Below are 15,947 nucleotides of genomic sequence, written 5' to 3'. Positions count from 1 at the left end.
TGTTTGAGCAGCATAATCAGTATATAAATTTATTTCAGCATTATTGCATTTCATTTATCCTCCTTTTCTGCTCGCTTGTAGTACCCAATCTGTATCCCTTGCTGAGACCATGTTAACCAACGAGGGTCTAGGTGGAGTAAGGGAAAAAAAAATCACCCCCTAACCACTTTATGAAACATTTTTCCATAAAGCCCACTGGGTCTGTCCCTTCTGTACCCTCGGGGAAACAAGCACATTTAACGTTGACCTTCCCGACCAGTTCTCAATATCCACCAGTTTTTGTTTAAATTGTACATTCTCCTGTTTTAACTCTCCTAACTCTAGTAATTTCAGGGACTCTTCTATCTTGCCAACTTGTTTTTCTGCATTTTTAAGCCTTTCTATAACTTTATGTATATCTTCTCTAAAAAAAAGGAGGGCTTAAGAATGAAATTTCCTACCTCCATTATTAAGTTACACGCAGATTTTTTACATTTATCGATCGCTAGAAAAAAAAAATTTCACAGCAGTATCAGAAATTCCTTTCTCCGTGTCCTGGACTCCTTCAACCATTTCTCCCGTCATACTATTTTCTGCGCCTACCGCTGCCTCATTCCCTTTTAAATGGGACCATTTTTTTCCATTAACTTTGCATCATCTTTTCCATCCAACTTTGTGGCCTTTCCTTTGCGCCAAGTTATCTTTGCAGTGAATGACCCTGAATTTCTATTGGTCTCTTTTTGAGACACGCTCTGTTTTTGGATATTTGCTGCCTGGGTCTTTGTTCCCAAGATTTGATTATAAATACCCAAAAATGTTCTCTCTCTATATAATCTATACCTTAATACGAATTAAAAGTGCTTTATCCTTTTAAACTTCTCTGGTCTATTCTGTACTTACAATTTATCAACATCACAAAGAAATAATACATGAGATTTAACCCCTTACGGAAGCAGGGTTTTTTCGCTCATTACTTGCTCTCCACAAAGATCAATCCATAATTTTTCATTTTTCCATGTACAGAGCTGTGTGAGGGCTTATTTTGTGCATAACATATTTTACTTATTACATTATTCATTATTCCTGGGAATAATATATACACTGGGAAGTGTACCATTTGAGGTCTGTGTGACAATTAGGTCACTTTTTAGTCCATTTGTTATGTGATGTAAAATGGTGTAAAAGTCGCGTTCTGACATTTTGGCGCTATTTTCGTTATGCGGTTCACCGCCAGGAATAACTGTTTTGAGATTTTGCTAGATCGGGCATTTTGGGATGCGGCGTTTCCTATTGTGTCTGATTTTTACTGTTTATTGCATTTTATATTAGTGCTAGGGAAAGGGGGGTGATCTGAACTTTTTCGGTTTTTTCCTTTTTTTATTATTTTTGAAAATATTTTGAAACTTTTTAAAAAAATATATATTTTTTATATCCTCTATGGCAGTGATTTTCAACCTTTTTGAGCCGCGGCACACTTTTTATACTTAAAAAATCCTGGGGCACACCAACAACCTATATAGCACAAAATGACACTAAAACAGTCATAAAAGGCCTCCCTTTACTAATAAAAACCTCTAGCGGCCTCCCTTTACTAATTAAGAGCCCCTAGAGGCCCCCCTTTACATATTAAAAGGCCCTAGAGGCCCCCCCTTTACTAATTAAAAGGCCCTAGAGGCTTCCCTTAACTAATAAAAAGCCCCAGCCTCCCTTTACTAATTAAAAAAAAAAGACCCTAGCTTCCTTCCCTATACAAATAATAACCTTATATACTTACCCTTGACGTCTTCTTCCGCGTACCTTCACTCCTAAAGGCGATCCGCCCACCTTCTGCAGCTCCTGCACCGCGCTCCTCACGTCGCGTCAGTCACGTGACATGGGCCGCGCGGTGCAGGAGCTACAGAAGATGGGCGGATCGCCGATGCGGGGCTTGTAGGTAAGTATGGGGGCAGAAACACGGGGACGCGGCGGAACTTTCCCCGCGGCACACTCAACCATGTGTTGCGGCACACAGGTTGAAAATCACTGCTCTAGGGTACATTAACCCTAGATGGTTTGATCATTCCTACCATATACTGCAATACTACTGCAGTTTTTCACATCTGCAGAAACCATGGCATTCAGGGAAGCGGCAATCGGATCCAAGATGGCAGCCCCCACGCCCAAGCTTTGCCAGTGGCATCGGAAGAGTTAATAGCCGCGATCGGTGCAAGCACCGACCACAGTTATTAGCAGTGGGGGTTTGCTGCAATATGCAACAAACCCCACCTGTGTATGAAGAGGGCCCAGCCCGTGACAAGTGCCACAGGTCTGGTATTAGTAAAAAGTTATATTGGTATATTTTCAATAGATTAGTCACAGTTAAAGGTGAGGTTAGTCTCAATTAAAGATGAGGTTAGTCACTTCAACCTGGTTAATCTAGATCAGATGCTCAGGTCTGGAGCGGGTCAGTCCCGGCGTTCTCCCATCCAGCCAGCACGCCGCGTTCATCAGAGGAGAGGGGGGTGGGGCCATGGCACATAACGGACACATACTTTCATCTCCCCCCAAAGGTTTTCTATGGTGTTGCGATCTGAAGGCTGGCCTGGCACTGCAGGATCTTGAAATGAAGGAGAGTACACTTTTTGTTTTTCCTACAGGTATTATATTGGGGGCAGGGGCTGGCTATATACTGGGCGGCTGTGATCAATGTATTTCGCACCCTTTGCTTATACTCAATTCAATAGGTTGGTCCAGTTTTTTTGTGTTAAAATTAGGGGTCTCAGCTTATACTCGAGTATATACAGTAATTGACCAACATTTGATGGTTATATTTTGTAAGCGGTACACCATACCACAAGAACATTTTACAAAATAACCAAAGTATATCTAGAGAAAAGCAATAACTGTAGCACAAAGAAAGATAACTAAGTTTTTTGAAGCTTAAGACAGGCACCAGTCATTAGAAAGTGTACAGGCCTTTGCTTTGAATGACTTCAGCACAGCACTAGTCTCTCACACTGCTCTAGTGTGATTTTGGTCCAATCTTCCAGCCTCTTCACAGTTCTCTCACTGATGTGGGTTTCTTTGCCATAAATTCGTCACCAAGGATTTTCCAGAAGTTTTCTATTGGGTTTAGATCAGGACACTGGGTTGGTCATTTGTTTGTATGTTTTCAGGGGGCATTGTCTTGCATGAAAACGCAAGGAAGAAACCCAATGTTGAAGAAGGTTCTGATACACATAGCTATACGAGAGATCCACTGCTGCAGAAAACATTCCGAAAACCAAGACCCTTCCCTCCACCTTTCACCGACTTCTCTACACACTTTGAATTCAGTCTTTCCCCAGTTCGTAGACAAACATAATGGGGCAGATTTCTAAAAAGTGTCCTAAGGTTAGATGGTGCAGAGTTATACTAGACAGTTTTGCACCAGATTTATATGGTGTGTTATAATTGTCTAATGCTGGATGATAAATCTGTCCTAGTATAAAACTGTCTAGTCATACTTTACGCCAGAAAGTTAGGACACAATTCTGTCAGGTCAGCAGTATTTCTGGCGCATTGACTTTTATGGCATGAGGCTACACCCCTTTTGTAGAGCTAGTCGTAGGAGTTCCAGAAAACTGTCTAAAACCCTTTATAAATGTGGTGCAGATAGTAGTTTGCACTAAAAAAAAAAAAAAAAACTACAGAATTCTGTCATGGACAGATTACTAAATCTCCACCAATGTTTCCAATCAGAAACTTGCTTCTGTCACTAAAATGAACTGTGGACCACTTCTTCTCTGCCCACACAACATGCTCCTCAGCAAAAGGAGAGTCTAGGATTTTAATTATTTCCTGCAGAGTCCAAATGCTCTTAAAGGGCGAGACACTGTGGGGCAGATTTATCAAGCTGTCAGAATATTTCTAGTTCACAATCAACCAATCACAGCTTCCCTTAAAATATATTCATCAGCACTGGTAAAATAAAAGCTGAGTTGTGATTGGTTGCCATGGGCAACTAGAAATATTCCGACTTTCAGACAGCTTGATAAATCTGTCCCTGTATGTGGAGACAGATCCTTACCCTGTTCAATGCAGAATTGGCAAAATTACAGCTGCATGATAAAACAATAACCCATGGAAATTCTCCATATTATTCCGTGCTCTCTTTCGAGGGCAACCAGCCTTTTGTGATGTTGTAAAGATGCAATATTCTATAACAACTTGGAACAACCAACTTCTCTTGCTATGGCTGATCGGGTCACCCCTTTAGCCTTCATATGGATAGCCAGCCGCAGGGTTTCCATCACTTTGGAACGAAAAAGTCAGTGAAAGCTGGAAAGTTAGGCTGCCCATTAAATAGGGTTTTGTCAGATGAGGAAATAGACTACACAATGACCTTGACATTTAGAAAATGGTGTGTTCTAATTTTAATGCAGATGTATACTGTATGTATACTAGAGCCAGTGACAGGTTCACTTTAAACTGCCATTTACAATATTTTGTGTGCACCTCCTCCACAGCAATATGATACATTGCCAATAATAGTACATATAAAACATAGAAACCGTTGTATAAAACCATTATTGGCAATGTATCATATTGTGCTGGGCATCTTGATGTTATTTTAACTGGTTTATTGGAAAAGCAACTTTTATTCATCTTTTCCCTAGGTAACAAAGTCAAGCTCTCTACACCTCCACAGGGCTGCTCCTCAGTTAAGGTGTCTTTTAGGAATATGCGCTCATAGAGAGACTACTGTTCCTCATCTAGTATTTGTAACAGGCAGAGAGCTTTACATAATTCATTTTGCTATTCACCACCCACTATAGTGAGACTGTATTCCCAAATTAAACTGTATGTAAAATGAACAAACAGAAAAATACCACAATATCATTTAATCTTAATACATTTAGAAGATTGCTGTCCAGATGACCAGGATCACCTAGTTGCTGGCAGAAAATTGAAAAAAAAAAAAAAATTATGTGCAATTCTTTCAGGGCTGAAATCAGGTTCAGCAACAGTGTGCTCACAAAAATCCTTACTCATAAAAAAGGTCCAACTAGTTTTTCTCTTGTAATTGAGAAGACAGACTATTGCGTCCAGGATCCTATGTCAGTGAAGACGGTGGCTGGTTACTATGATAATATCTTGATCAAGTTTGGTCCGGTGCCGATGACAGTAGATTTTCAAGACTGGTTGTAATTAGAGCTTTGGCTTCCATTTGGTCCTTGTTCTCCTTCACTGGGAGAGAAGAACGAAAACATCAAGTTATATTCTCATTGTAGCATTCATCCATATACTGAATACTCAGTTTGATTGTAAGATAAAGATACTGTATAAGGATTCATAATGTCCTATTAAACCGTAAAGCCCAAAGCATTAATTGTATTCAGTGTACATACACTATAGGCATTTGATACCACCAAAAAAAAAAAAAAAAACACAATAGCACAACAGCACTTGTTTCCAGAAATGTAAAAGAATTGCAAAAGTGGCAACGTACAAAAATGTTCATTGGAAAAAACCGGAACATAGCTTGAACATGTTCTGCAGGACATTTTAGAAATTACCATCACTTTCTGCACAATCAAAATAAGAAATTTCTTGAGAAACCTGCATTCTGCATGTGACTGTAGTTGCCCTTATATTCCAGTAGTAATACTCATACTAAAATAAAGACTACAGAATCCCATTTACCTGTTGGGTGGCGGCTTTGGTTTTGGCATTTTACCAAGAATGGCAGCCATTTCTTTTCGCTCATCAAAATTTTTCCACTGTTCGTAAAGCTTCAGAATAACTCTGATAATTTCTAAGATCTAGCAATGTTAAAAATGAAAATAGTGAGCACTGCAAGCCTGAAATTGCCAATAAGCAAAAGCTTTATAATGAAAAGAATATGGAAATATAATAGAGAGACGGAATGATACACACCTTTTCCATGTCTACAGAAAGTTCTGCAAACCACTGGCGTGCATCCTTCTGCTGAACAACACATGCCACGTGCAGGCAGGCTGAAACAGATGGGATCATTTGTGTCATTTTACAATCCACAGCTATTATACCATTTCTAGTGAGCATATGCTTGAGCTGGTTAAATTGCCAAAACCATGTGTGTATCATACAGAGAAAAAGCACAATGAAAGCATTTTTATCTCTTCTGTGTTTGGGATACTTTTTTAGATTTACATAATAGTGACCAGAATCAGTTGTGTGAAACTGGCCTAAGACCAGTGGCACTGGACAGTGGTCGCCTCATGAATCACAGACTGACTATAGTGCCAAGGACACATCTCCAAGCATTGTAGTCATATATTATACAAAAGGAGACCCTTCTTCAACACAAAACAGCAGTGCCGAGCTTTGAAGTGTGCCACTAACATACAAACTATGGCAAACTTGTATGTGTTCAATCTTTGGATAATGGACAATTTTTCATCATTGAGGAGACAACAATTCCAAATAGCATTAGTATTTTACTTTGATAAACCATAATAAAAACGATCTCCACAAGCAATGTACATGGAGATAGAGATAAAAATGATTCTTCCCTTTCTCCTGAGGCTGCATGACTCTGTGTGGTTACTAATAGATAAATGTAAGGCAAGTACATGTGATTGTTAATAAGCGGACTGTCATTTGTGCAAAGGCTGGCATTATGAAATGCGGTTAAAGTAGCAACTTTTCACTTACCAAGAGCAATCATAAAAGGAGGGTACAGCAGACATAGATCTGTCCTGTATGTGTCATTGACTATTCTCCTACAGTAATCAATGTCCATGATGAACCCAAAGAAAGGAAAAAGAAAATATTGTTTCCACAATACTACTAGAGTCATAATTTACATTTTAGCATAATACTGTACAGAACAGAAATAGCCATAATAAAAGTATATCTACTCTAGCTGTCCTTTGCATCATGAATCTATGTTTATTTCTATAAGGGCAGATTATGTCATATAGCCCTGTCATTCTGTAGAGAAACGTGCAGTTATGTAACCACACAACTTACGACTCTTCACAAGTTTCTCTCCTCTAGCCCTTCCTTCTATGTGCCTTTAGTCCTCTTTTATCTACTGTATCAGACAGATCTATGCAAACATGTATATATCTATGGACTTGTTACGACTAGTTACTATACAATCTTTAATATAGTAGTGATGTAGTGTTACCATGCCAGAGGGAGCAGCATGTCTTCTTGTCCCATATCTTGCACATATTGTAACAAGGGTCTATATGGATGATAAACTATCAGGCAACAATCCTGTAAGATAATGGATGACAAAATAAGGGACTATAAACCTTCTGCCATGATATTCTGTAGTAAAAACTTTAGCACTGTTAAACAACTTTGAGGACAACCTCACAAACTTGCATTCAAGTAGTCCTCTAGAACACTGGTCCCATGTTTTTGTCCCAGGGATCAGTCGAGTGCATTTCCCAGGGAGGGGGTTGTTGGCATTTACTACAGGCCACATCCCTACTATAGGTCCGCTTACTACAGGCCACATCACCAGTAATCACAGTGCAGTCAGGGCTTACCGTATATACTCGTGTATAAGCCGAGTTTTTCAGCACAAAAATTGTGCTGAAAAACGTCCCCTCGGCTTATACACGAGTCACAAGTCACTTAAAAAATAATTAAAAAATAATAAACTTATATACTCACCCTATGGTGGCCCCGATGTGCAGCGCTGCTCCCCCGATGTCCCGCCCATCTTTCGTCTACTGTACATCACGCTGGGCGCCGCCACTGCTCTCTCCCGGGCGACGCTGCTGACGTCATACTAGGCGCCGCCTGCGAGAGAGCAATGGTGGTGCCCAGTGCGATGTACAGAAGACGGGCGTGGAAGCCAGAAGACGAGCCACGCGGACATGGGGGGAGCAGCACTGCAGATCGGGGCCACCGGAGGGTGAGTATATAAGTTTATTATTATTTTTTTTAATGCTGGGCAGGGCTGTGTACTACTGGGGGCAGGCTGGGGTGGCTGTATACTACTGGGGGCAGGCTGGGGTGGCTGTATACTACTGGGGGCAGGCTGTATACTATAGGGGGCTAGCTTGCTATATACTGGGGGGGGGGGGTCTGTGACCAATCCATTTCCCACCCTCGGCTTATACTCGAGTCAATAGGTTTTCCCAGTTTTTGGTGGTAAAATTAGGGGTCTCGGCTTATACTCGAGTATATACGGTACATTGACAATATTGAGAGACGCAGAAACTGCAATAGCCGTGTTGGATTACAAGTATACCCCCTGGGGTACATGTATCATCAGCCGAGAAACACACATGAGAACAGTCTTCTTAAAATATATTATATATATAGCCAGTAAACAGGATATACAAAAATATGTCACACGAAATCTGAGCCAGAGTAAGGAACACCCCTCACCCACCAAAACCACTGAGGCAACAGTACACAAAACAAGGGTAGTGATGGGAAGAACAATTCAGGTTCACCAAGTTTTGCTGAAATATGACATATGTTTGATTTTCGGACCCAAATCCAGAGGTCTGGGTTTGCACCTAACATCTACTGCAGTACTACAGTAGTGCAGTATATGGTGAACCACTTCCTTATCTGATAGTGTGCCACTCTTACAGACTCCAGGCTGTCATGGGTGCAACAAACACCGACTGGTAACCCCTACGATTGGCGCTGGTACCCTTTAAATCCTGCTTGGATCGTCATTGTGTCGTCCTGTAACGTCAATTTCTTTTTTCGCTGAAGTCCAGGTTCGGGGACCCAAACCTACAATATTCAGCACAGAACAGAACACTGCAATTCGTGTTTGCTTAAGCCCAGTCAGGAGTTTTTGTGCACCTTGTAGTGGCCTAATAGGATACTGTGTTTCAGCTTATGTGTTTCAGCAAAAAGTCCCTTTAATGCTTCTACACCATTGGTACTACAATAGCAAACTCAAGTTCAACAAGAAGCAGGGGAGGAGCTTACACATCACTCATGCACTTACCATTAGTTCTAATAGATAGAATTCACATTCCAGAATCTAGAAGAGGTGGAAAAAAATGTAAGCTGCATGAATACTGCAATGTTTCTTTTTGGAAAATTTCATCAAATTACATTGTTACTCATAATTATATGCATAAAATGTACACAAACAAGAAACTGGCAATGTTTGTAGTTTAGGTAGAAGCATAAAATGATCAGTGTTAGGCAAAAAATATAGATATATCAAGTTATGAATGAATTCTATAAAGAAAAAGGCAGAAAAATACACTCCCATTCACTTGAATAGGAGCAGTGTCTGCAGTGAGCCATAGCAGCGGCTGCACTATGGACAAACGTGTCCTCAGCTGGCTCCATCCCTGGTGTAGCTGCACCTATGCTATCAGATCAAGACAATAATATGGATAGCTTAAGCCCAGAAGAATAAAACAATAATTAAGAATACCAATAAACACATAAGAATGAAGCCTATGCTTCTAAAACTACGTGACTTACATGATTCATCCTGTATGGGAACTCCTTAGGAAATGCATAAGAAAACCTAGTTTTTACTAGAAAGAGAAATATAATGGTACAGTTGTGGAAACATGCTGTTAATTACAAATCAATAAGATTGTTATATTTCTTTGTTCAAAGATCCTTTGCAGCTGATGTATTCTATTTTCCCCTTTACCCGACGCTCTAATTACCTAGAAATGTAGACTCGTGCTTCTATACAAACGACTACTGTTCTATTAAAAATCTAAATTGGTTACACAACTTCCAACCGCATTTTTATGTTACATTATACTTCTAGTTATTGCAAGGTGAAAAACAAGGTGCAATAACTATATTTATATAACTAGGTGATTGGTATAGTCCCTTCCTTATTGTGGATCTAAGAGTAAGCAGAGGGCCGATCCTATAACCATACATTATACTTCTAATAAAATATGGCACAGAAGTCATCATTTGTTCTCATCTTGGTCCTCAGATGACAAGGGAGGCCGGGTGGTACACAGAGCCCTGTGATCAGCTGATAAGTTCTCAGCATACGACATTCAACCAGGGGTGTAACTTAAGGGGGTGCAGAGGTTGTGGTCGCACCCGGGCCCAAGAGGTTTAGGGGGCCCTTATGGTGTCATTTTCCCATATGAGAAGACTATTACTATAAACCATACATTATTGTCGGGGGCCTGGCACAGACTTTGCACTGGGGCCCATCAGCTTCTAGTTATGCCACTGCATTTAACTATATAATCTACAGATGCATCTGGTTCTTCAGACCATGAGGCACAACTATTGGGGCCCTATAACAAGGGGGCGGGAACCATGAACGCCAGACATTTTAAAATGCAATTCTATGAGAGCCATACAATATGCACATACCCAACAGTAGATATGTAGCCATAGCACTCCCCCCCCCCTGATAGATAGGCAGCGATACCACATGCCCGCCCCTAGTAGATAGATAGCCACAGCAGATAAAAATTTAAAAAATTACTACTCCCCTGCCTGTGCTCCCTGCAGCCAGCTCCTCAACGCTCACCCTCTCTTTTATATGACCTAGGCGCCGTTGCTGCTTCCCTCGTTGCTTAGTTGACAGCATCTGGGTCATAGGGAGGCTGGCAACTGGCGTCCACTTCTGTCTATGACCCAGGCGGTGGCGCCTAAGCAATGATGGAGGCAGCAACGGCACCTGGGTCACACAAAGGACCAGGCCACAGTAACATTGCTGCCAGTGTCCAGTAATCAGCGCTGCATGTGTCTTAAATGCTATCAAAGATCTGATACAGCTATTAAACGAACCACAGGTTCCCTATCCCTTTCCTATAACATATAACCAAATAACTCACGTTACTTACATACAGAAGTAGCAGCAGAGATTAACCTTGTGTTTGAAACAACACCAAATTCCTGAAATAAAAATGAGACAATACCTTTATATAGACAAATACCTTCACAAACTATAGATGCACCCGTCACACTAGATTTTAATGTTCTGCTCTCACCTCTACTTTGGATGCCAAAAATACACAAGTTGGTGCCATTAATACAGGGTCTATACTTTTTAAGGAATACCTGCAGGGCAAAAACCAAATAAAATGCTGTCAGAATATCAAAGTCTTTGCATTATTACCAGATCTCGGTCTCTATTAAGAAAGGCTGAACTCTCCTGTGGTGTATAAATAGTGTGCCGAGTGCACATTCAGATTCTAGCTGCATATGGGTCAACTAAAGAAAAGAAGTGAAGGACACTCCTGTCTTATGTGTGCGTTATGGTCCACATAAAAGCTTCCACTACAGCCATGTTTCACATATAATTTGAGCCTGGATAGGGAAACATATGAGCAGACTGTTCTATTACAGGTAAGGACATTAGAGAGGCAAATTAAAGAATTTACAGTGATTTCTGGAAGCAGAGGCAGGAAAGGGAAAGCAAAGGCAAACTTACCCTGCTCCAGTGGCCAACCAACAGCCTCAGCAGCACCCGGAAGCACATGACACTGAGGATTTTACCTGTCACGGCTCTGTTGAGTGCATTGTACCAAGATCCCACTTCCTTCCAAAGACATAACTTGACTTTTTTTTTCTACTTCTGGCCCCTCTAAGTAAATTTTTAAGAACTTAACAGTATCTTTTTAAGGGGTTGTCTCAGGGTTAACACTGATTGCGTCTGACTATAATTTCACATGTCTTCATGCCACTTCACTGCCTGTAACTTTATCTAGGCTGCGACTTTCTCCCACCCCTGCCCCCAATCACTAAATAGGAAGCCGAGCAGTGAACCACATGGTCACCACAAACTGTTCTTCTGGCTTCAGACTGCAAGTCTGCCCCCTCAATACAACATTTCTTACTATAAGGTAATAAACAAGATGCCAAGAAATAGAAAGAAAACCTGATACCAATAATGCAAAAAGTAGATCTGCTTAACTTACCGAGCATAGAACCTTTTAAAGTAGACAGTGGCTGTTGCTATGACTTGCTGTCTTAATTTAAGGTGTTCCCCTAAAGCTTGGATGACTGTAAAACAATAGCAGCATTATAAGCATTAACCACATTTCTTCAATACTTTTATTGCCATCACACAGTAGAAAGAGATACATGGAGTGTGCAGGGCAAACTGACTGCATTGTACAAAAGAATAGAAGATTTTTTTTTTTATTCATGCTGCAACCAAGAAGCATGCTGAAGATACCTCTAGGGCAGTGGTGGCGAACCTATGGCACGGGTGCCAGAGGTGGCACTCGGAGCCCTTATTGTGGGCACCCAGCACAGAATTTACCAGATAGGACTCAAGGCTTCCTCCTGCGGTCCAAGAAAGGCCAGGACGCGCCATGCTCAGTGCTATTTTAAAGAGATGGATTATCGTTGGAGCTCCTGCTTCGGGTCCCCTGATTCTTCCTCTTCAGGGGACCCTGGAGGGAAGCTACAATCCAAATGTCTCCTGCTTTCTATTGTATTGGTGTCCTCGGGACGCCAACATGATTGAAACTTGTGATACAGCACAGATCAATAGGTTACTGCTTTAATTGTCATGTTGGCACTTTGCGACATAAAAGTGGGTTTTGGTTGTGGTTTGGGCACTCTGTATCTAAAAGGTTCGCCATCACTGCTCTAGGGGATGAACATATTATAGGAGTAGGTACGGTTTGTAGGCTGCAGGCTCTGGTATAGACACTATGGGGCAGATTTATCAAGCTGTCTGAAAGTCAGAATATTCCTAGTTGCCCATGGCAACCAATTACAGCTCAGCTTTAATTTTACCAGTGCTCATGAATATTTTAGAGGGGAGCTGTGATTGGTTGCCATGGGCAACTAAGAATATTCTGACTTTCAGACAGCTTGATAAATCTGCCCCTAGATGTCTACTGGGAAGCATGCTGCTTCCCAGTAGACACAGTGTCCATACCAGATGCCCGCCACACCAGCTAGCCATACCTCTACCCATATATTTGAGCGTGTTTGACAAAGGCCGGTGATAGGCTGCAAGGTCACCGATCATTTTTGTGTAAATAAATAAATAAATAACATTTTCTGGCATCATACCCAAAGGAGTGCTTGGATTAATTTAATTTTTTCCATAATAATAGTAGATATATAGAATTTAAAAATAGACAATCAGACAAATCAGATAACAAATCATTTGTTTAGGGAAACGGGAAATCAGATTTTAGGCTTATATCGATTAGCATGTTTTTGTATGCTGCTGGGAATCAGGGCCCCTAAACTGGTGATCCATCTCTGGCTTCATTAACCCCTTTTTGACCAGGCCTTAAAAGGATTAAATTCAAAGAATATATTCCAATCGCACTCCCTATGCCTGGTGTCCAAGGTGCACAGGATTGGAATCTGACTCCGGAGTATAGAATGCAATAAATCCTGGCACACAAGTAGTTTTGATGCAACAAAGTGAAGGATTTTTTATTTGCACGTTTACACTTGCCGCAAGTAAAAAAAGCCTTCACTTTGTTGCATCAAAACTACTTGTGTGCCAGGATTTATTGCATATTAAAAGGATTAAATGACTGGGACATTTTTAGTTAATTTTCACTCTTACTGGTTTAAGGGCCATAACTTCTTTTTTTTGTGCAATTCCGGTCATTTTGATATACAATATGTAAATAATGTATATAAAATGTCTCGGGCAAATGGGGCAACTATGGCAATTTCTTTTTACAGTGTAGTGGGGGATTTTTTTTTAATTGGGAAATATTAAGTTACTTTTAAATATGTATTAACATTGTGCGTTTGTTTCAACTTTATATGTCCCCCATGAGGTCATAAAAGATCCCTGGGAGACGCTTCCACATTTTTCTAACTTTCTAGTTTTAACCATCTATAAAACCCAGTAACAAGGGGAAACTGTCCCCTTTTGGGAGAAATGTCTGGTTAGAGCTGTACCGTCTCATCAGGCCCAGCAGATCCCATTATCCCCTAACAACCCGGTGTTCACCTGGGACAGTGCCGACTCTGCTATTCATTGAAGAAAGGAGTAGGAAGAACCAGTAATAAACCCAATCCTGCTCCTGTGATTAGCACAGGAGCAGAAGAAAAATGCAGCAACGTCTTTTGAGACCTGCACCTGTTGAAGTCTTGTCAGTGGGGAGTCACGATCGAGTTAAAGGTTATGGATTCTTTGTGCAAAAGTCAATAAGCAAATATGGTCTTGAGTATGGGAAAAAAGATGCACTCAACCTTTTTTTTTTTTTTGCACTGAGCTTTACATGTCATACATTCAAATGTATCTTTTCAAATTGCATGCTTTTCTACATTCATAATTTTGTACGTGGTTGTTCTCCAGCTCTTGTCACACATTCTCTTCTTTCAGAGGTAGTCAGTCCTTGCATCCCAGATCACACATTGCCGGATTTAACAAACTGAACACAGTGCGGAGGATGAGATCACAAGTACAGTTCAGTGCCGGAGTTTTGCAGGGAAGAAGGGACTCTGCACACTGTCCTTTGCTCGGCCGTGTGCTCAGCCCATAAAATCTGGCCAAGCATGGTTCTGGATACACATACCGGCCCCAGTAATTTGTTTCAGCCCAGATTTTAGTGACAGATAAGCAGGAGAGTTGTGCGGAGTTTATCATCCAGACAAATTTCCTGGCACGAAGGATATGAAATTTTTGGTTTCTTTATAAATATTTTGAGCGAAAAAAAAAAATGTGGCAAGACAAGGAACAAACTACCATCTAGGAGAGCCCAAAGCAGGTACAGTACATGTGAAGCAGAGAGGTACACTCTCCTCAGCTTTACCTGCGTAATAGGCATGCATGGAGCCAATTCCAAGAATAACCATAGACACAATAAAATGTATTGATGAAGCCACAAATGGGAACCAGATCAAAAGGTTTGGAGCCCTAAAACCCTGCAGCCTCCTACAGTCCACAAAATAACTGAAAGGGTTTACCATTCGTAAAAAATATCTGCAGCTTCCAGTACTCCTCCTCAGTTAGGAATTTTAAGTCTTTTTGTCGTTCCTTTAATAAATCTTGTTTATCTAATATCCATTGCAAACTGGGGAGGAAAAAAAACAAGCACAAAAGGTTTAAACATTGGAAGATCAGTAGGTTTTCCATATGAAAACTGATTGCACCACATTAAAGGGAGCTAAGTCTATCAGCATATGACAACAATAAACCCCTCTATCTTATCAAATTGTGCCCAGTGGTGCGCAAGGTTCTGTGCATGCACATGGTCGCTGGGGTATATTACTCCAGGTTACTTGTTGCACATGTCTGGGAGCTCCACTTATTAAAGGGGGTTTCCCTATTAATGACATGAATTTGTGCAGAGTGAAGTGTCCTCTAGACATAAGACATTGAGAGCACAGTGAGAAGGGCTGCGTCTGTTATCAGGAGACATCTCTGACAACCCACAGCACACCTATAACACAGGTAACACTCGCATATAAAGCCTTGTTCACACCACACAATACAGTGCCGCACACAACCGGTCCCTTCACATAGAATATTGACTGTCATCCCGGGAGGAGGAGGCCCGACCTCGTCCCCCAGAACTAGCGGCACTTACTAGTGAGAGCTCTGCCAGAAATTCCCCGCCATGTACACTAAATCGGGAGCAATAAAACTAAGCGGAGCGCGACGGTGGTGACGTCACTGCGAGCTCTGTGTGCGCCGCGCCGACTTCTATAGTCCTTCTATAGCTGCAATGAATCCAGGAAGCGAGCCGGCGAGCAACCTGCTAACACGTCCGGCAGGAAACAGCAGGGCCTGGGAACCAATAGTTATACGGGGTTTCCTTTAATACAGTCCTGCTAGTAAGATTCTAGTGGAACAACTTACTCCTAAGTATGGAGATAGAGATGCTGCTGCTGCTGCATGAGCCTGATTCTTGTGTATTTACATGATATAACCTTTTCTTTGTCATTCTACAGTTTTATGCACTCCAGTGTTGAACTGTTCAGCCAGAGCTACCTGATTCGTGAATGCCTCCCACCGAAATTTGTGAAGAAGTACTCAGTCCTTGTCTCCATCACTTTCTCCTTTGTAACCAGAGGCTCAGTGGTGAAGCAACGTTCACAGTGCA

General features: G+C 41.2%; 1 protein-coding gene across 1 annotated transcript; it reads right to left on the bottom strand.

Annotated features, from left to right (window-relative positions):
* Positions 1 to 4,826: 4,826 nt before the first annotated feature.
* Positions 4,827 to 15,630, bottom strand: CCNC (cyclin C). The gene is made up of 12 exons (XM_072141903.1): positions 15,432 to 15,630; positions 14,809 to 14,915; positions 11,832 to 11,916; positions 10,902 to 10,971; positions 10,755 to 10,806; positions 9,406 to 9,461; positions 8,915 to 8,950; positions 7,115 to 7,206; positions 6,637 to 6,704; positions 5,878 to 5,957; positions 5,644 to 5,762; positions 4,827 to 5,187 (listed from the first exon to the last, which is right to left on the bottom strand). Exons 1-12 carry the CDS (start codon positions 15,461 to 15,463, stop codon positions 5,133 to 5,135), a joined length of 852 nt encoding a protein of 283 aa, XP_071998004.1. The 5' UTR covers positions 15,464 to 15,630; the 3' UTR covers positions 4,827 to 5,132.
* Between the last annotated feature and the right edge of the window lie 317 nt (positions 15,631 to 15,947).

This window comes from Engystomops pustulosus, chromosome 3 (genome assembly GCF_040894005.1).
Source record: "Engystomops pustulosus chromosome 3, aEngPut4.maternal, whole genome shotgun sequence".
In the NCBI taxonomy this organism is placed as follows: domain Eukaryota; kingdom Metazoa; phylum Chordata; class Amphibia; order Anura; family Leptodactylidae; genus Engystomops; species Engystomops pustulosus.
This window is presented reverse-complemented; position numbering and strand designations above follow the sequence as displayed.

Excerpts from the sequence above, each read along its gene's own strand:
- CCNC (XM_072141903.1), bottom strand. The coding sequence starts at position 15,463 with ATGGCGGGGAATTTCTGGCAGAGCTCTCACTA. Across the intron at positions 8,951-9,405 it reads TCCCATACAGGATGAATCAT|ATTCTGGAATGTGAATTCTA; the intron begins GTAAGTCACGTA and ends CACCTCTTCTAG. Across the intron at positions 5,763-5,877 it reads TTTCTGTAGACATGGAAAAG|ATCTTAGAAATTATCAGAGT; the intron begins GTGTGTATCATT and ends TAACATTGCTAG.